Here is a 14,782-nt window from a genome sequence, read left to right on the forward strand (position 1 = left end):
GGCGGGTCGGGCCGGGCCGGGCCGGGCCGGGCCGTGAGGGGCGGGCGGGGCGCTCCGGGGCCGCGCACGGCGGCGGCGAGGACATGGCGCGGACGCCCTGCTGGGCGCTGGGCTGGCTGCTGCTTGCCTGCCTCCCGCCGCGGGCAGGTACGTGGGGGCGCGGGGCTTCGCGCGGCGAGGCCTGGGCCGGGCTGCGGACACAGTGGGGGCTAGCACTGGGCGCGGGGCCTCCCCGCGGCTCTAGGTGCGGGCCGGGGCGGCAGGAGCAGCCAGCAGCCCTGCGGCGGCCCGGGGCGCGCTTGGTGGGACCCGTGCCGCGGGAGCGCCCCGCGTGGTGTCTCTCCCGGCCCGGGGATGCTCGCCGGGGAGCAGCGTCTGTCCCCTGCCGGAGCACGGACCCTTACCGCGTCTGCTTCCCTCGCGTGCCGCAGAGCCTGTGGCCGTGATGTCCGTGGACATGGGCAGCGAGTCGATGAAGATTGCCATCGTGAAGCCTGGCGTGCCGATGGAGATTGTCCTGAACAAGTAAGCAACTGTTCCTGTAGCTCGTCTGAGTGCCGGTACTGCGTGTAGCTGGGGCGGCCTGGGCTTCTGCTCATGCGTGTTTCTAGCGACTGTCTTGTACTGGGACCTGAGAGGTCATCACAAACACCATTAGGAGTCAAAATTTTGGGGTGTTGGAGAGTTCAGGTAGTTCTATTCCAGTGTTGCATGAGAAACATCCCTGGTGTCTAATTTAGGATTGCCTGAATTCAGTCCTAGCACTTCTGAGCGTCACTGAGTGCCTGTGGAGTGCAAACCTGAGCACTAGGGCAGCAGATTGGTCTTTACTCTTGTCTTAGAGGTGCTGAGCTGCGCTTTGGGCACATTGTAAGCAAGTGACCCAAGGTCTGTATAACTGAGAACGCATTGTTGTACAGATGTGGAAGGGTGTAGTGTCATGTTCCTGCATATACCGTCAAGAAGCCAGATTCTCAGTTCTCCATAAGGGAATATGAAAGTAGGTTTGTGTTGCTGCTCAGAACCCCCAGTCACTTGTGAAGCAAATAAAAGTCATCTTTCACCTGGCTGCTGTTGCTGCCACCAGTTCTCAAGATAATGAATGGAAAAAACATGGGTGGGAGAGGATCTTTGATCAGGAACATCCTTGCTTTTGGAGGGGGTCTAGACTCAGGTAGTAAGTGTGTTTTTCACCTAACTCCCTGAAAGGTGGCAGTCATTGACAGAATGAGGGAACTGTCTTGATTCTCTCATTGGTGGAGGGAAGCAAAAATTATGCAAGTTCTGTCTAATTACAGAGTAGCACATTCTAGAACATTGCTTGTGAGTCTTTCTTCTTCATGTCAAGTCATTTTGTTGTAGCCTTATGATAGAAAACTGCTAACATGTTACAAGGTATTCAGAAGTGTATAGCCTGCAAAGGTATTTATGAACTTGGTGGACAACTTCAAGCCATTTGATAGTTATCCCAATGAAATATTCATCTTGGTGTTTTCATACTTGGATTTGTAGCAGAAATTATTAATCTCTTGTTAAGTAGTTTAGTGCTATGGGAAAAATTATACAACTCCAAAACTTTAGCTGTTAATCTGAAAGATAGCTGTCCATGTTTCGGTCAAGCGTGTTAGTTGCGCTTGTCATGAAGAACACTGGAAGATATGAAAGTTCTGAAGAGAGATGCTGCTATTTGCAGCTCTTTCGATTAATAGAACTGGTCTTCCTCACTGTAGGTGGTATCTGAAAACCTTCTTTCAGTCTTTCTGGAAAGGAATTGCTACCCTTTGTCACTAGGACCTCTGTACTGAACGTTTACCTGCATTGCTGTTTTTTTTCTGTATAGGGAATCACGAAGGAAAACACCTGTGGCTGTTTCTTTGAAGGAAAATGAACGTCTCTTTGGTGATAGTGCACTAGGAATGGTAAGAGTTCACATTGCTTCTTATGCCAGCTGCAGTTCATGTACATGAGAAGGTGTGTTCCCACAGTTGGGTCCTTCATGATAAATACCTGTATTAAGAGGAAATTTTATTTCTTGCCCTGTAGTTGCTTTCTTATCTCCTTGGTGTTTTGCTGGCTTTCTCTACTAGCTCTTTGTGTACCAGGCTTGTGTTCCAAAATCCCATCACAAGAATTGTTCACCATGTAGATTGGGAGAGGTTTGTTTGACAGCAGGAAGGACAAACAAATGCAGTTGAGTGATTTGTTCTTTCTTTCTGTAGTCTATAAGGACCCCCAAAGTGGCATTCAGATACTTTCAGGATCTTCTGGGTAAGCACATCAATAACCCCCAAGTGGCGCTGTACCAGACCCGGTTCCCAGAACATGAACTGGTGGAGGATGAAAAGAGACAGACAGTTATCTTCAAGCTATCCCAGTAAGTAACTGCTTCTGGGTTACTTGTGAGTAGGACTTTTGCTATTGGACTTATGTAGCTGACTCTGTTGTAACTTCATTTCTTCTCTGTTTCTTGTAGGGTGGTACAGTATTCTCCAGAGGAAATGCTTGGTATGGTCCTGAACTATTCACGTGGTCTGGCTGAGGAATTTGCAGGTTGGAAGGATTTATATGTTTCTTAAAGTATCTGTATAAGTTTGTGTATTATAAAATGTGAATAGAGACAGAAGGTGTCTGGAAAACCCATGGTTTCTTAGAAATGGGATGTTGGGTCATCTTAGAAACAGTATGTTTCCATGCTCTGGTGGTAATGAAATCACAAAGTAATGAAAATTACAGGTCAATTTGGTCGATGTGTTTCATTTGAGACATTACTAGGAAGCGGTGTGGTGTTTGATTGGTAATACCAGAGCCAGTCCAAATTCTTTTTACTCTGGAGATTGAATGCAATTCATTGATAAAGTAAGGTTCCATGTAGATCATATCTGCTAAAATTTAAGGCATTTGAGATTATTTTAATACACAAAAGCCAAGCGGTAGACTTGTGGCTTCATGAGAATCTGAAAAGTCTGCTTGATTTAAACAGGGAATGGAGTAATCTCAAATGATACTAGCTGCTATTGTTGCTTCAGGATTGAGTTATATAGGTGTCTTTAGCTTGGATTCTCTGTTTTGGTACCATCACTTCATTATGTTGTCTTTCCATGTGGCTACCCTGATAGAAAAACTTCTACCAACTCTTTCAGAGCAACCCATCAAGGATGCAGTGATCACTGTTCCCACCTACTTCAACCAGGCGGAGAGGAGGGCAGTTCTGCATGCCGCTCGCATGGCTGACTTGAAGGTTCTGCAGCTGATCAACGACAACACTGCTGTAGCATTGAATTATGGAGTTTTTAGGAGGAAAGACATCAATGCCACGGCACAGGTAGGTGTAGTTGGGAGATAGTCCCATGCAAGTGCATGCATGCAGGAGAAGTGCTGCAGATAAAATCAAAAAGGCCTTAACAGTGAGGAAGTGGACTTGCTGTTCAGCCAGTGTCCTCTGTTTTCATGTGTTCATCAACAAGATGAAGATATGATATCCTGTGTGAATGTGGTAGAGCCTTAAAAGCCTCAGAGCTTCTGGAGTGTCTGGAAGTTCCCATCTTGAAAAAGTGTGTGTGTTTCTTGCCCATCAGCTGGTGGGGAGTAACATTAGCTTTTTTTTTTTTTAAGGTATTGGAAGACTGACTCTGAAATAGTTGATTTTCCTGAGGTTTAAGAAACTTTTAAAGAGCAAAACTTTGATTTCTGATTTACAAAATGGGTGAAAAAGATTTTCTTGTCTATCTGTGTCAGGCACGACCCTGCACATCTCCGTAGTTTGATCGAGATACGAGTCCTGCATCTCTGTCATCTGGTATAAAGCCAGTCTAGGGAGTAGACATAGCCTTGGCCTGTATCAAACTTGGAAAGCCATGTGTTCTTTCCTTATTCATGGGGGATATCCAAGTGTTTCTGCTTCACCGTCCCAGCTTCTCTTTTCAGAATATCATGTTTTACGACATGGGAGCAGGAAGCACCGTTTGTACTATTGTTACGTATCAGACAGTGAAAACTAAGGACTCGGGAACCCAACCTCAATTGCAGATCCAGGGCATTGGGTAAGAATTCAACATGAGTTGTGCAAAACCTGAAGGTCTCAGGAAATAAATCATTTGTTTCACAGTCTTCTAAACATAGAAAGTTTGAATGAGACTTCAGCGTGGTAATTGGATCATAAAGTAGGAAGAATGTAGAGTGAGAAGCCTACAGTTGTTAATATTTCTTACATCACTGCAGAAGGTAGCTGAGAAATTGCAAGAGCCCAGGAGGCAATCAGTATACTTAATCTGTTTCAGGCTTCTTTTTTTAAAAAAAAAAATACAGCCTCAACCCGTTTTAATCTTATTCCATTTGATAAGATCTTAAGTAGAGGGGGGAGAGTGCTGTAGATATCCAGCTCTGCGGTTTTAACTCTGAAAACACTTATACTACTGTTTTCGATAAAATACCTGTGACCTGACACAGTTATCCCTTGGCTTCTCAGCTGCTTGATGGGCTTAACAATAAGGCCTTTACCATACATATGATGAAATTTCCTGTACAATGGCTGCTGTGGTGGTGAATCTTTCTTTTCATGGTTTATGTAATATGTTCTTTTTGGAGCAACTGTCATTCTTTTGCAGACACAGATAATAGTACTTCAGCTATTTTTGACCACTTTCTGCTTGGCATAGTTGTGAAATAATACATGAGGTTTGTTTGCTTTCAACTTGTTTTAATTTATTATATCCTGGTTCTTTTTTTTTTTTTTCAGGTTTGACCGTACTCTTGGGGGTTTAGAGATGGAGCTTCGTCTCCGGGATTACTTGGCAAAGCTCTTTAATGATCAACATCCCTCAAAAGATGTCCGAAAGAATCCCCGGGCCATGGCCAAACTACTAAAGGAGGCCAATCGTCTGAAAACTGTCCTGAGTGCAAATGCTGACCATGTGGCACAGGTGTGACTTTTTGTTGCAGGATTTCCAGAGTTCTTAGGACTGAGGGTGGGATGATATTATTTAGATTAATTATCTACTAAATAGTTAAATATTCATAAGGCATAACTGTTTCTCTGCAGTGTCAGTATGCTGAAAAGCATCACTCCTGGTATTTCAGAGGTGATGGCACTGGCAGTTCCTCTAAACTTGTGCCCACGTAGTAGCACTACTGATCAGATTAGTGTATTAGGTAAAAGCTGTGTGAAGCTTGGTAAATAAACTTTCACAGCGTCTGAGAGAAGCTGTCTGTTATGTCTGCATTCTATCTTCTCATCACCTTAACGACTGTAGGATTCAGATGAAGTGCGGTCAAGTTATAAGTGCATTAACAAAGCTGGAACTTTTTACACACTGGGCAAATCAAGCAGATATTTTGATTGTAGAATGTTTCATGGATATTATTATTTTTTGTTTTTCCCTGAACAGATAGAGGGTCTACTGGATGATATTGACTTCAAGGCCAAAGTCACAAGGCAAGAATTTGAGGATTTGTGCTCTGACTTGTTTCAACGAGTCCCAGGACCTGTGCAACAGGCTCTGAGCAGCGCAGAAATGAAATTGGTATGTTTAGGAATCCATTAAGAAGCCTGAAGGTTTCCATTTGTGGAGCTGCTGTCACATCATGATCAAAGCATCAGTGACTGTGTTATTTACAAGGCATCAGCACTGCTGAGAGGTACAGATGCCTGCTGTTGTAGTAGACAGTGGTGTGCAGAGAACTTACTTCTTGCAGTGTCAAGCAGGGGTCTGTTGTGGCTCTGCAGTATCTACCAGAAATAAGGTAGTTGGAGGAGTGTTTTATTTCTGTTTAAAAAAAAAAATCTTTGTTCTTGGGCTGTAGGTTTTAAAGACTGGTCTTTCCTTGTTTTGTCTGGGATGCTGGTTCTGGTCTCTCTTCTGAAGTTTTATCTTAAACCGCTTGGAAACAGAATTGCTGCTGTTCAGGCTTCTTGTTTGAGCGCTCGCTTTAGAAGCCCTGTTTCTTATTGCAGTTGGACCAAATGTGATGCAGTCATTTGGAGAGACTTACTGTGCTGCTAAATGCTCACATTCCAGAACACCAGCATACTCTTGAGCATCTTTTGGCTACTGTATTCAAAGCAAGACATTGATTCACCTCTTAGAGGCTGGGTTTTTGTCTGTTCTGGTTCAGCTTGCTGTCTGAGTCACTGACTCATCTGGCATAAACTGTAGTTTGTTTAATTCTAAATTAAGTCCCACGTTTCAGGTGACTTTTAGCAGTGGCCATATCAACCATGTTTGATAGACCTGATTCTAGGTTCTGTTGCTGGCATGGCTCACATCAGCCTGTCTGAGACCTCAGGCACTGACCTGCATTAGGACTGCAGCATGTAGCATGGTTGTTCTTAAAGCACCGCATCAGAGTGTGGTGTCCGGGGAAGAACCATAAGGAAGCCCTGAACTTAGCTTTCCAAAATTGCTTTCTCAAAGACAAGGTGACTGTTTCCAATCCCTAGGATGGAATTGACCAGGTGATTCTAGTTGGCGGTGCCACACGGGTCCCCAAAGTGCAGGATGTTTTGCTGAAAGCTGTGGGCAAGTGAGTATGTGAGGCCCCCTAGTATGTCTCCTATTGACAAATTACTGCTCATGGCAATGGCTGCAAAGCTCATATCTTTTGCTTTTCACTTCATAGAGAAGAACTGGGCAAGAATATCAATGCTGATGAGGCTGCAGCTATGGGTGCAGTCTACCAGGCAGCTGCTCTGAGCAAAGCCTTTAAGGTGAAGCCTTTTGTGGTTCGAGATGCAGCTATGTTTCCTATCCAGGTAACCCTTGGCTTGCCTTCTTTTGTAAAAAGATGTGGGTAAATGGGGAGAAATGACCTATTGGATTTTTTTGAGCGAGGAAGCTATGGAGATTTTTCTGCAAATCTAATAAAGAAAACAGAATAAATATTCAGTAATACAGAAGTGATATATCTAAGAAGTCAGGCATATAGAAATCTCTTGAAAAATACATATCTGTTCCCCAACTTTTGCATGAGGTAGGGCAGTCAAATGCTGTGGAAGCCTCTAACATAGGATACTATAAAGGAAGCTTGTAGTTGTTTTGTCTTACTTTGTATTTGTGATTCAGGTGGAGTTTACTCGTGAAGTTGAGGAAGATGATAAATCCAAGAGTTTAAAGCATAATAAGAGGATTTTGTTCCAGCGCATGGCACCCTATCCACAGCGTAAAGTTATCACTTTCAACCGCTATACAGATGACTTTGAGTTCTATGTCAACTATGGAGATCTGTCTTTCCTGAACCAGGATGACTTGCGGTGAGTTGAGTCCAGCAACAGAGCAGACAGCCCCATGACAATGCAGTGTGCCCAGCCTATTAGTTCTCCAAATTATGTTTTAGCAAAAGAAACAATGCTGTTTAGTGCAGTTGTCCAACGTTGTGGATGTGAGAAATGGATAGCTGTTCTGCATCTTAAGTTTAATTACTTTCTGCTTTTGTCTATCATCAGGATTTTTGGATCTCTCAATCTCACTACTGTGAGGTTAAAGGGAGTTGGAGACAGTTTCAAGAAGCACTTAGATTACGAGTCCAAAGGCATCAAAGCTCACTTCAATATGGATGAGAGTGGAGTACTAAGTCTTGACCGGGTAAGCCCTGTTGTGATGTTTGTCAACTTGCATATCTTCTCAGTTGTGTCCTTGTTTATGCTAGTGATGGTCCCTTCTTAAAACTAATTCTATGCTCACTTCTCCAAGGTGGAATCTGTGTTTGAGACCTTGGTGGAAGACAAACTGGAGGAGGAGTCAACTCTAACAAGTAAACACTGAACTTTAATATTCATACTGACTTTTTATTTATTAGCAGTATATGGGGTTACTATAAGCATACTGTTTCTCTGAGCACAGCAAGCACCATGTATTTGAGGGGTGGAAATTAGACAGATAGCCGTAGTCTCTGATATCAACAGCTCCAGAACACACAGAAGCCCTGTGCAAGTGGCTTCTGCGTGCTCTGAGATGTCATACATTCCTAAGGTGACTATTGCATGCATTGCAAGTTGAAAAATAGGTGGTGTTCTCCTTGTTCCTTTACATCTGATCATTTCAGGAGGTCTGTCCTGAAGGGAAGTCCTGCATCCACAACCCTGCAACATTTTTCCTTCAGGTTGTCTGGGTCGTGATGCTCTCATCTGTGCTTTGCACTTCTTGGATTTTAGAGAAAGTGCAAAGACTTTCTATACAGGGAAAAGTGCAAAGACTACCTATATGGAGGAGTTGGAAACCTGCATGTTTGGAAGTGAAGGGGAGAGATGGCTAATGCAGTCACAGTCTGAAACTTGGAGCATTTAGCTGAAGTAACAAATTTGCAGAGGTGGAGGCCCAACTTCTGTGTGCACGCAGAAGCACAAAATAAGGTCAAGAAGAATGAGGTTCTGCAGTGTATGTAGCAAACCTGTTGGGAAGCTCCTTGGTCATCATTAAAGTTGTGAGGGAAGAACTGATCGCTGAAGAGGGCTTACTTCTTCATTCAGAAATACGGTATTCTGGACTTTTTGTCTCCTGTTGACAGAACTTGGAAACACAATCTCAAGCCTGTTTGGGGGTGGTGGCCATACACCAGAGACTGGAGAGAACCTGACAGACTCAGTTCAGGTGAGCCCCAGGGTGACTGCCCTGACAGCTAGGTGAAAGGAAGTCGCTAGGTCTTGCTATGGTTGCTAAAGAGGCAGCAAATTTACGTGAGCAGAATTCAAGGTGTCTAGCAGGGTGTCAGAACTTCTAAATATGTACTTTTCAGAAAGTTCTGTATTCCTCTGAAATTGATGCATTTAAAGAAACTTGTGGTCTTTTGGTGGCAAGTCCAGCAATGATGGACTAACATTACAGGAGTTGTTTCTGTTGAAGTGTCTTGTCTCTAAATTGTTCTGGAGACATATAGATACATTTCTGTCTGTGGTGTTAGTATAAGTGTCTAGCAGGCTACTTGTTTTCTTCTGGGCCATATAGGCACAACTGCAGTTTCACTGGGAGTACTGATTTGGTTTCCTTCCAGTGAGATGAAAGTTCTGTGCCATGGATTCATGTTCTGCACTAAAGTGTCTCTTAATATTCTGCCTCTACCCCACCCAGTACAGTCCCTCATTAATGTCTGCTTTCTCTGTGAACGCTGTGTTTTTGCAGAGAATTATCTGTTCTGTGAAATGTTTGCATGGAATTTCTAGTCAGAAACGTTCTTTTTTTTTTTTTTTTTTTCCCTTTACTTGACTCTGTGGTGGTCAGGAAGAAGAAGAAAGCCTAGCAGAAACAGCTAAAGAAGAGCAGGGAGTGAAACAAGGCCAGAAGAGCAGTGCAGAAGATGCTGGTGAAGAGCAGGGAGAAGAGAAACAGCAGTCACCACTTCCAGATCAGGCAGAAAGTACCCCTCTGAAAGAAGAACCACAAAAAAAGGAAAAAGGCGAAAAGTTAGAGTCTCAGGTAAGCATCAGGTTGAAAGAATGGGACTGAGACTTTGGAGTCTGAGGGGTACATTTGGAGCAAATAAATTCCTATTGTTTTGCAGTGTTCAGTGGCATTCTTTCTCTATTAATGGCCTGCCTTGGAAAAAGTTTAGTTAGTCTTCAGTTTCAGAAAACACATCTCTTTTCTACTGAAGCCTCTCTTTGTCCTTTATTCCTTTTTAAGTTGTCGGTGTCTTGTCTGCATACAGAATTTCCGTGAAAATGTTGATGCATTCTTCTAATTTTGTCCTGCAGATATGCCCAAGACTACTTACTTGCTTGGGTGGTCTTTGGTAACTAGGTCCTTTGAATTCAGCTGCATTAGAAACATCTTTCAGGCTGTTATTGGAACACAATGCAAATCTGTCTGCTTGTCTGAAAATTTATCTTGTCTGTTACAGGATCCCAAAGAAAATAGAGAAACTATGAAAGAAGAAGAACTGTCCAAAAGTTCTGGTGCGAGCACAGCTACTAAAACAGAGGAAGAGAAGAAAATCAAAACACCCAAGAAGCAAAAGCTTGTCCATGAAATCACCATGGAACTGGATGTAAATGATGTGCCTGACCTGTCAGAGGATGAACTGAAGAGCTCAATGAAAAAGTATGTTTTAAATGACTCTGATTGGTTAAAGCCTAGATGAAGGAAGTGAGTTGCTTTGGGGCAAAAGGAAGAAAACTTCAAAAATTACCTCTTAGCAATTTGTATTCCCTGTGCAGGAGTGACACCTTTTTTTTCCCCTTAAACTGATTTTCGAGTGAAACGTTCCTTCTTTGGTCCTTGATGCCCAATCTGGTCTTAGATTAGATTTCTGTCTTTGACAGCTGCTTGAAATGAACCAGGGAAAAATATCTCCAAAGAAACTGATGGCAAATCGGAATTGCCACGGCACATGTCTGCATTCTGGGACTGCAGCACTTAATGTAGAGATCACACTCAACCTAACAGAGTTCTTGGTGTAAGAGGAGGTAGCAGCAGCCAGAGAAACGTTACACAAATAGTAAAATTTGTTAGAGTGCTGCTGGATTTCTTGAGTCAAAGAGTGTTTCTGGCTTCAAATAGTCAATGCTCTGAGTTTTGTGACTTCAAAACTAGGATTCTCTGCTGTCTCTCTCTCAATCTTTTCCATCTGTCACCTTCCTCTCCTAGAGATGGAGGATTGAAGGAATGGTGATTGCTCAGAAACTGGTGTATATGATGTGGTGCTCATCTAAAGGCATTTACTACTTTCGATTTCTGCTCTGTTCACATGCTAGACTTCAAGACTTGACAGTCAGAGATCTAGAGAAACAGGAAAGAGAAAAATCAGCCAACAGCTTGGAGTCCTTCATCTTTGAGACCCAGGTAAGAAATATAAAGAAATGAGAATTCCTGGAATGTGGGTAGAAATGGCTCATGTGGTTTGGCTGATCTGGATGCAGGGTTCTTTGAGCTGATTTGAAGAGCCCAGCTGTCACCTTCAGTCACCTTCTCTAACATTAGGCCTCCCAGGTCCATGTGGAATTGAGAGGTTTCCTAAATGCAGAATTAACTTTTAGCACATCTACCATCATGCACATAGAAATGCTGGGAGCAGGAGCTCAGATCTGGGAAGGTTGAATGAGAATCTCCTAGGCAATGCATGCAGCATTCCTGGACTTCAGAGTGCATCCCAGTTACTAGCGGGTGATCTGGTGGCTTTTTCTTTCATACTCAGTGTTGTTTGAAGGGAATGCTTGCTTTGTTCTTTTCAGGACAAGCTTTACCAAGAAGAGTATCAGTTTGTCTCAACAGAGGAGGAGAGAGAAGAAATTTTGAAAAAACTTAGTGAAGCTTCGAATTGGATGGAGGAGGAGGGCTATGCAGCTGCAACTAAGGTATTGCTGCATGGAGTTGAGATACCAGTCTGCTATAACTGACATAGAAATCATCATATGGGCTGACAGAGTATTGATCCATCTCGAATCTTTATAATCTAGTTCTCGAAAATGTATAGCTTCTGCAGTGCACAGATGTAATATGTACTAGTTCTTCCAACCACATGAATGTGTGGTTGGACACATTCCATTGACCGTTCGATGTGTGTGAATGGTCTTCAACAGCCTCAGCAATAACCTGTTGATTTTGTGTAAAGCTTAGTCACATGGCTTTTATTTTATTTTACTGTATGGAAATAGTGTATTTAATAGAGAACTACAAAACTGCAAGTTTTAACTTCTGGGCTTTACAGCGTTCACAAGGGAAAGAGTTAGAGACTGGGCAAGCTAATTGTCTGCTTTCTGCTCTCCCCCTTTTGCAGGAGCTGAAAGACAAGCTTTCAGAGCTGAAGAAGCTTTGTAGGAACCTCTTTTTCCGTGTTGAGGAAAGGAGAAAATGGCCAGAACGCCTGGCTGCCCTGGAGAGTCTGCTTAACCACTCAAACATCTTCCTCAAGTAAGAGCAAGCTCTTAGGAATAAGAATTGTGCAGCTCATAACGTAAGGGTTGCCAGCAGAACTTGTCCAGATTAAATGTTCTGAAAGTAAGTAGTGCTTGTGAGGAAAGATGGCCAAAACTCAGCTTCCCAAGTGCTTGTTTTGGCAAAACACGTTAACGGAAGTGTGCAAACTGTTTAAACTGGAAGAAGAGGAAGTGTCCAATGTTATACATTGGACACATTGTTATTTCCAAGCAGACTTTTTTTCCCTCTTGGTTCTATGGCCTCAGCTTTTTGAGTCTTCCCTGTTCTTCTGTTGTTGTGATAGTTGCATTTGCTGACCCTGTATTCCATTCCTAACATCCAGAGATAGATTTAGGACTCTTGTTTCCTGCAGCAGATGTTAGAAAGACAAGTGTAAAATATACTAATTTGGTATGTACAGTGACTGTTACTGGTTTTTACTGGTGGTGTGAACTCTGAGTTGCCAATGTATAGTCTGTTTGGTTAAACAAAAATAAACTCTATTTTGTCTTTAAGGGGAGCCCGCATGATTCCAGAGTCTGACCAGATATTCACAGAAGTGGAACTGGGTACGCTGGAAAAAGCAATCAATGAAACAATGGTAAATTGGTTGTGCTTCCCGTTTCAAGTAGTAGCTACTGTACATTCACCCAAAGTCAGGGAATAGAGCATGCATATCTTGTTTCCATGCCACCAGCAAAGATTTTGTGTGTTTCAATGTTTTCTAATCCTCTGTGTGACCCCAGAAAGCTCTAGGGGAATGTTTTTTGTGTTATGTGTGGACAGTTATCTCCAAGAGTGGTGGTATAGCCCAGTAATCAGGCTACATGGTCTTTCAGAAGCAGCCACTGGGTTTTGAGGGTTGTTTCTTTGTCCTTTGTCTGTGTAACTAAGAAACTTGTAGAAATGCAACACTGAGCAGTGTTATCTTGAGCGATGTTAGAACACTCAGGAGTGGTGACTGAGATCGTGATACATAGTAGTTCTTGGAACTAAGAAACATCCAAAAAGCACCTTTCCCCTCCCTTCCCATAGATGTGGAAAAATGAGACACTGGCTGAACAGAAAAAGCTGTCTCCTGCTGAGAAACCTGTCCTGCTGTCCAAAGACATAGAGCTCAAGATAGCAGCCTTGGACAGGGAAGTGCAGTATCTTCTGAACAAGGCCAAGTTTGCAAAACCCAAATCTAAAAAGGAGAAGAATGCCACAAAACCTGATTCAGGCAAGAATTCTACAGCAACCTCCGAGAGTGAGAACACTATCCCTCCCACGGAGGGGAAGCAAGAAGGTAAGGCGTGGGTGGGAAGTGTGGCCTTAGTATTAGATAATTGCTATATAGTAACACATTTTTAAAAGGGAGCTAAATATGTGAAGACATCGGTTAACTGATGAATCAAATGATCCTCCTAATTCTCAAAGACTGTTGAGAAAATCTAGGTATGACAGTTGTGTGTTTTTTTTTTTTTTTTTTTTTCTTTCCTCCCCAGCCCTCTGTTTCTGCTAGCTTTCTGGGAAGGAAGATTTATGTATTACCTAGGATACATCTTCCTATTTAGTATCTATCTCTCTGGCTGTCTGCCTTGTAAGAAAGATAAGCCATTGGTTGCCTTCTGGATGTCTAGAAAAAATATTAATGGTTGTGTCCTTTATCAAGAAATGGATTGAGCTGTTGATGAGAGAGGTTCGTAGCTTAGGTGGGCCCCAGAAAAACATATTCCTGGGACACTAAAGCTTGTTGTTTTCTGAACTTTTTTTTAAAAGATCATCAGGTTCTGAGTATCCCATTCCTTTTAAATTTGGACTGCTGTTTGTCAGCAGAGTTGCCTGCTGGTTACTCTTAGAGTCACAATTCCAAAGGTGGCTGGTCTGTAAGTAGATCTCCAGGGCATCTAGGGACATAAAGCCCAGCAGACAGACAGGGAGAAATAAGGAGCAGTTCTGTGACGTTCCTCTTGAGTGTGCTAGAGGGATCCACTGTCAGAGTGAATTACTGGAGTCCTGCTGAGACACTATGGCTGACTTGTCTGTAAACCTCACTTGCTGCTGGTCTCTTAATCTCCCTGCATCTAACCTCTGTATTTTCCCTTAACTTCTGTGCTCTTTCTCCTTTATACATAGATAAGCCTGAGGATATCAATCCAGCCGAGGAACCTCCTACAGCTGAGAAAGCAATAGGTGATGAGCCTCAATCAGACTCCGGTGGGTGTATGTTTGATCAATAGTCTAGAACTTGATAGCTCTGAGTGCAGGCTTTTTTCATCCTAAAAGGATATAGGATATAGCAATATGCTGAAAATCCTGAATATGGAGCAGTTCTTAATTCTGCAAACGGGAAGATGAAAATTTTATGTTTCTCACAGTTTAAAATGTTAATTGTTCAGTGTGAAGTTACAATGTACCACTGCCTCAGCAGCTGATTTATGCGCCTGTCACACAGTTCGTAGCCAATTCCTTAGGTGTAAGCCTGTCTTTTTTAAAGCTCTCTCGGAACTGATCTGCAGGTTTTTCTGACAGTAGTATTGTGAAGACACCAATATTCAACAGGTGGAGGGCAGTAAGGTCTTCAGCTCTTTGGAGCTGAATATCAGTTCCCAGAGCATTCCTCTGGCTTATGTAAATAGACAAAGAGTTCAGTGGAATACTTAAAGAATGTCAGTGACTTTCAATGCTGCCTTGTATGCCCTAAAAGCTGTTACAGTGTGTAACTGTTTATTTCATTACACAGAGTCCAAAAAAGAGAAGAAACTAGAAGCTGGAGGAGAAGGCCGAAAAAACGATGAGTTATAACACCCCTGAAATCCCACTAGTGTCAGCATCTATTTATTTCATCGTTACTTTCTTTTTCTTTTTTAATGGACCTAGTTAGTTATGATGTAAATGGAACACAACAAACAGTCTGACAACAAAATGGAATAGAGATGTTTTTTTTTTTTTTTTTT

The 14,782-nt window shown here is 42.7% G+C and overlaps 1 protein-coding gene across 1 annotated transcript; it reads left to right on the forward strand.

Annotated features, from left to right (window-relative positions):
• The first annotated feature begins 68 nt into the window (after positions 1 to 68).
• Positions 69 to 14,756, forward strand: HYOU1 (hypoxia up-regulated 1). Its single transcript, XM_035345931.1, has 24 exons — positions 69 to 147; positions 432 to 525; positions 1,841 to 1,919; positions 2,220 to 2,374; positions 2,474 to 2,550; positions 3,141 to 3,322; positions 3,925 to 4,040; positions 4,736 to 4,919; positions 5,385 to 5,519; positions 6,437 to 6,519; positions 6,616 to 6,748; positions 7,059 to 7,246; positions 7,439 to 7,577; positions 7,686 to 7,746; positions 8,500 to 8,582; positions 9,210 to 9,404; positions 9,829 to 10,028; positions 10,682 to 10,769; positions 11,159 to 11,281; positions 11,704 to 11,837; positions 12,360 to 12,444; positions 12,879 to 13,131; positions 13,962 to 14,042; positions 14,569 to 14,756. The coding sequence occupies exons 1-24, from the start codon at positions 84 to 86 to the stop codon at positions 14,628 to 14,630; spliced, it is 2,994 nt and encodes a 997-aa protein (XP_035201822.1). The 5' UTR covers positions 69 to 83; the 3' UTR covers positions 14,631 to 14,756.
• The last annotated feature ends 26 nt before the right edge of the window (positions 14,757 to 14,782 follow it).

This window comes from Oxyura jamaicensis, chromosome 24 (assembly GCF_011077185.1).
Source record: "Oxyura jamaicensis isolate SHBP4307 breed ruddy duck chromosome 24, BPBGC_Ojam_1.0, whole genome shotgun sequence".
In the NCBI taxonomy this organism is placed as follows: domain Eukaryota; kingdom Metazoa; phylum Chordata; class Aves; order Anseriformes; family Anatidae; genus Oxyura; species Oxyura jamaicensis.

What these genes read in the sequence shown, in the direction of transcription:
- HYOU1 (XM_035345931.1), top strand. Translation starts at nt 84, where the DNA reads ATGGCGCGGACGCCCTGCTGGGCGCTGGGCTGGCTGCTGCTTGCCTGC. An exon ending in GAGTACTAAGTCTTGACCGG is followed by an intron (nt 7,578 to 7,685) that starts GTAAGCCCTGTT and finishes CACTTCTCCAAG; the next exon opens with GTGGAATCTGTGTTTGAGAC. An exon ending in GGAGGAGTCAACTCTAACAA is followed by an intron (nt 7,747 to 8,499) that starts GTAAACACTGAA and finishes TCCTGTTGACAG; the next exon opens with AACTTGGAAACACAATCTCA.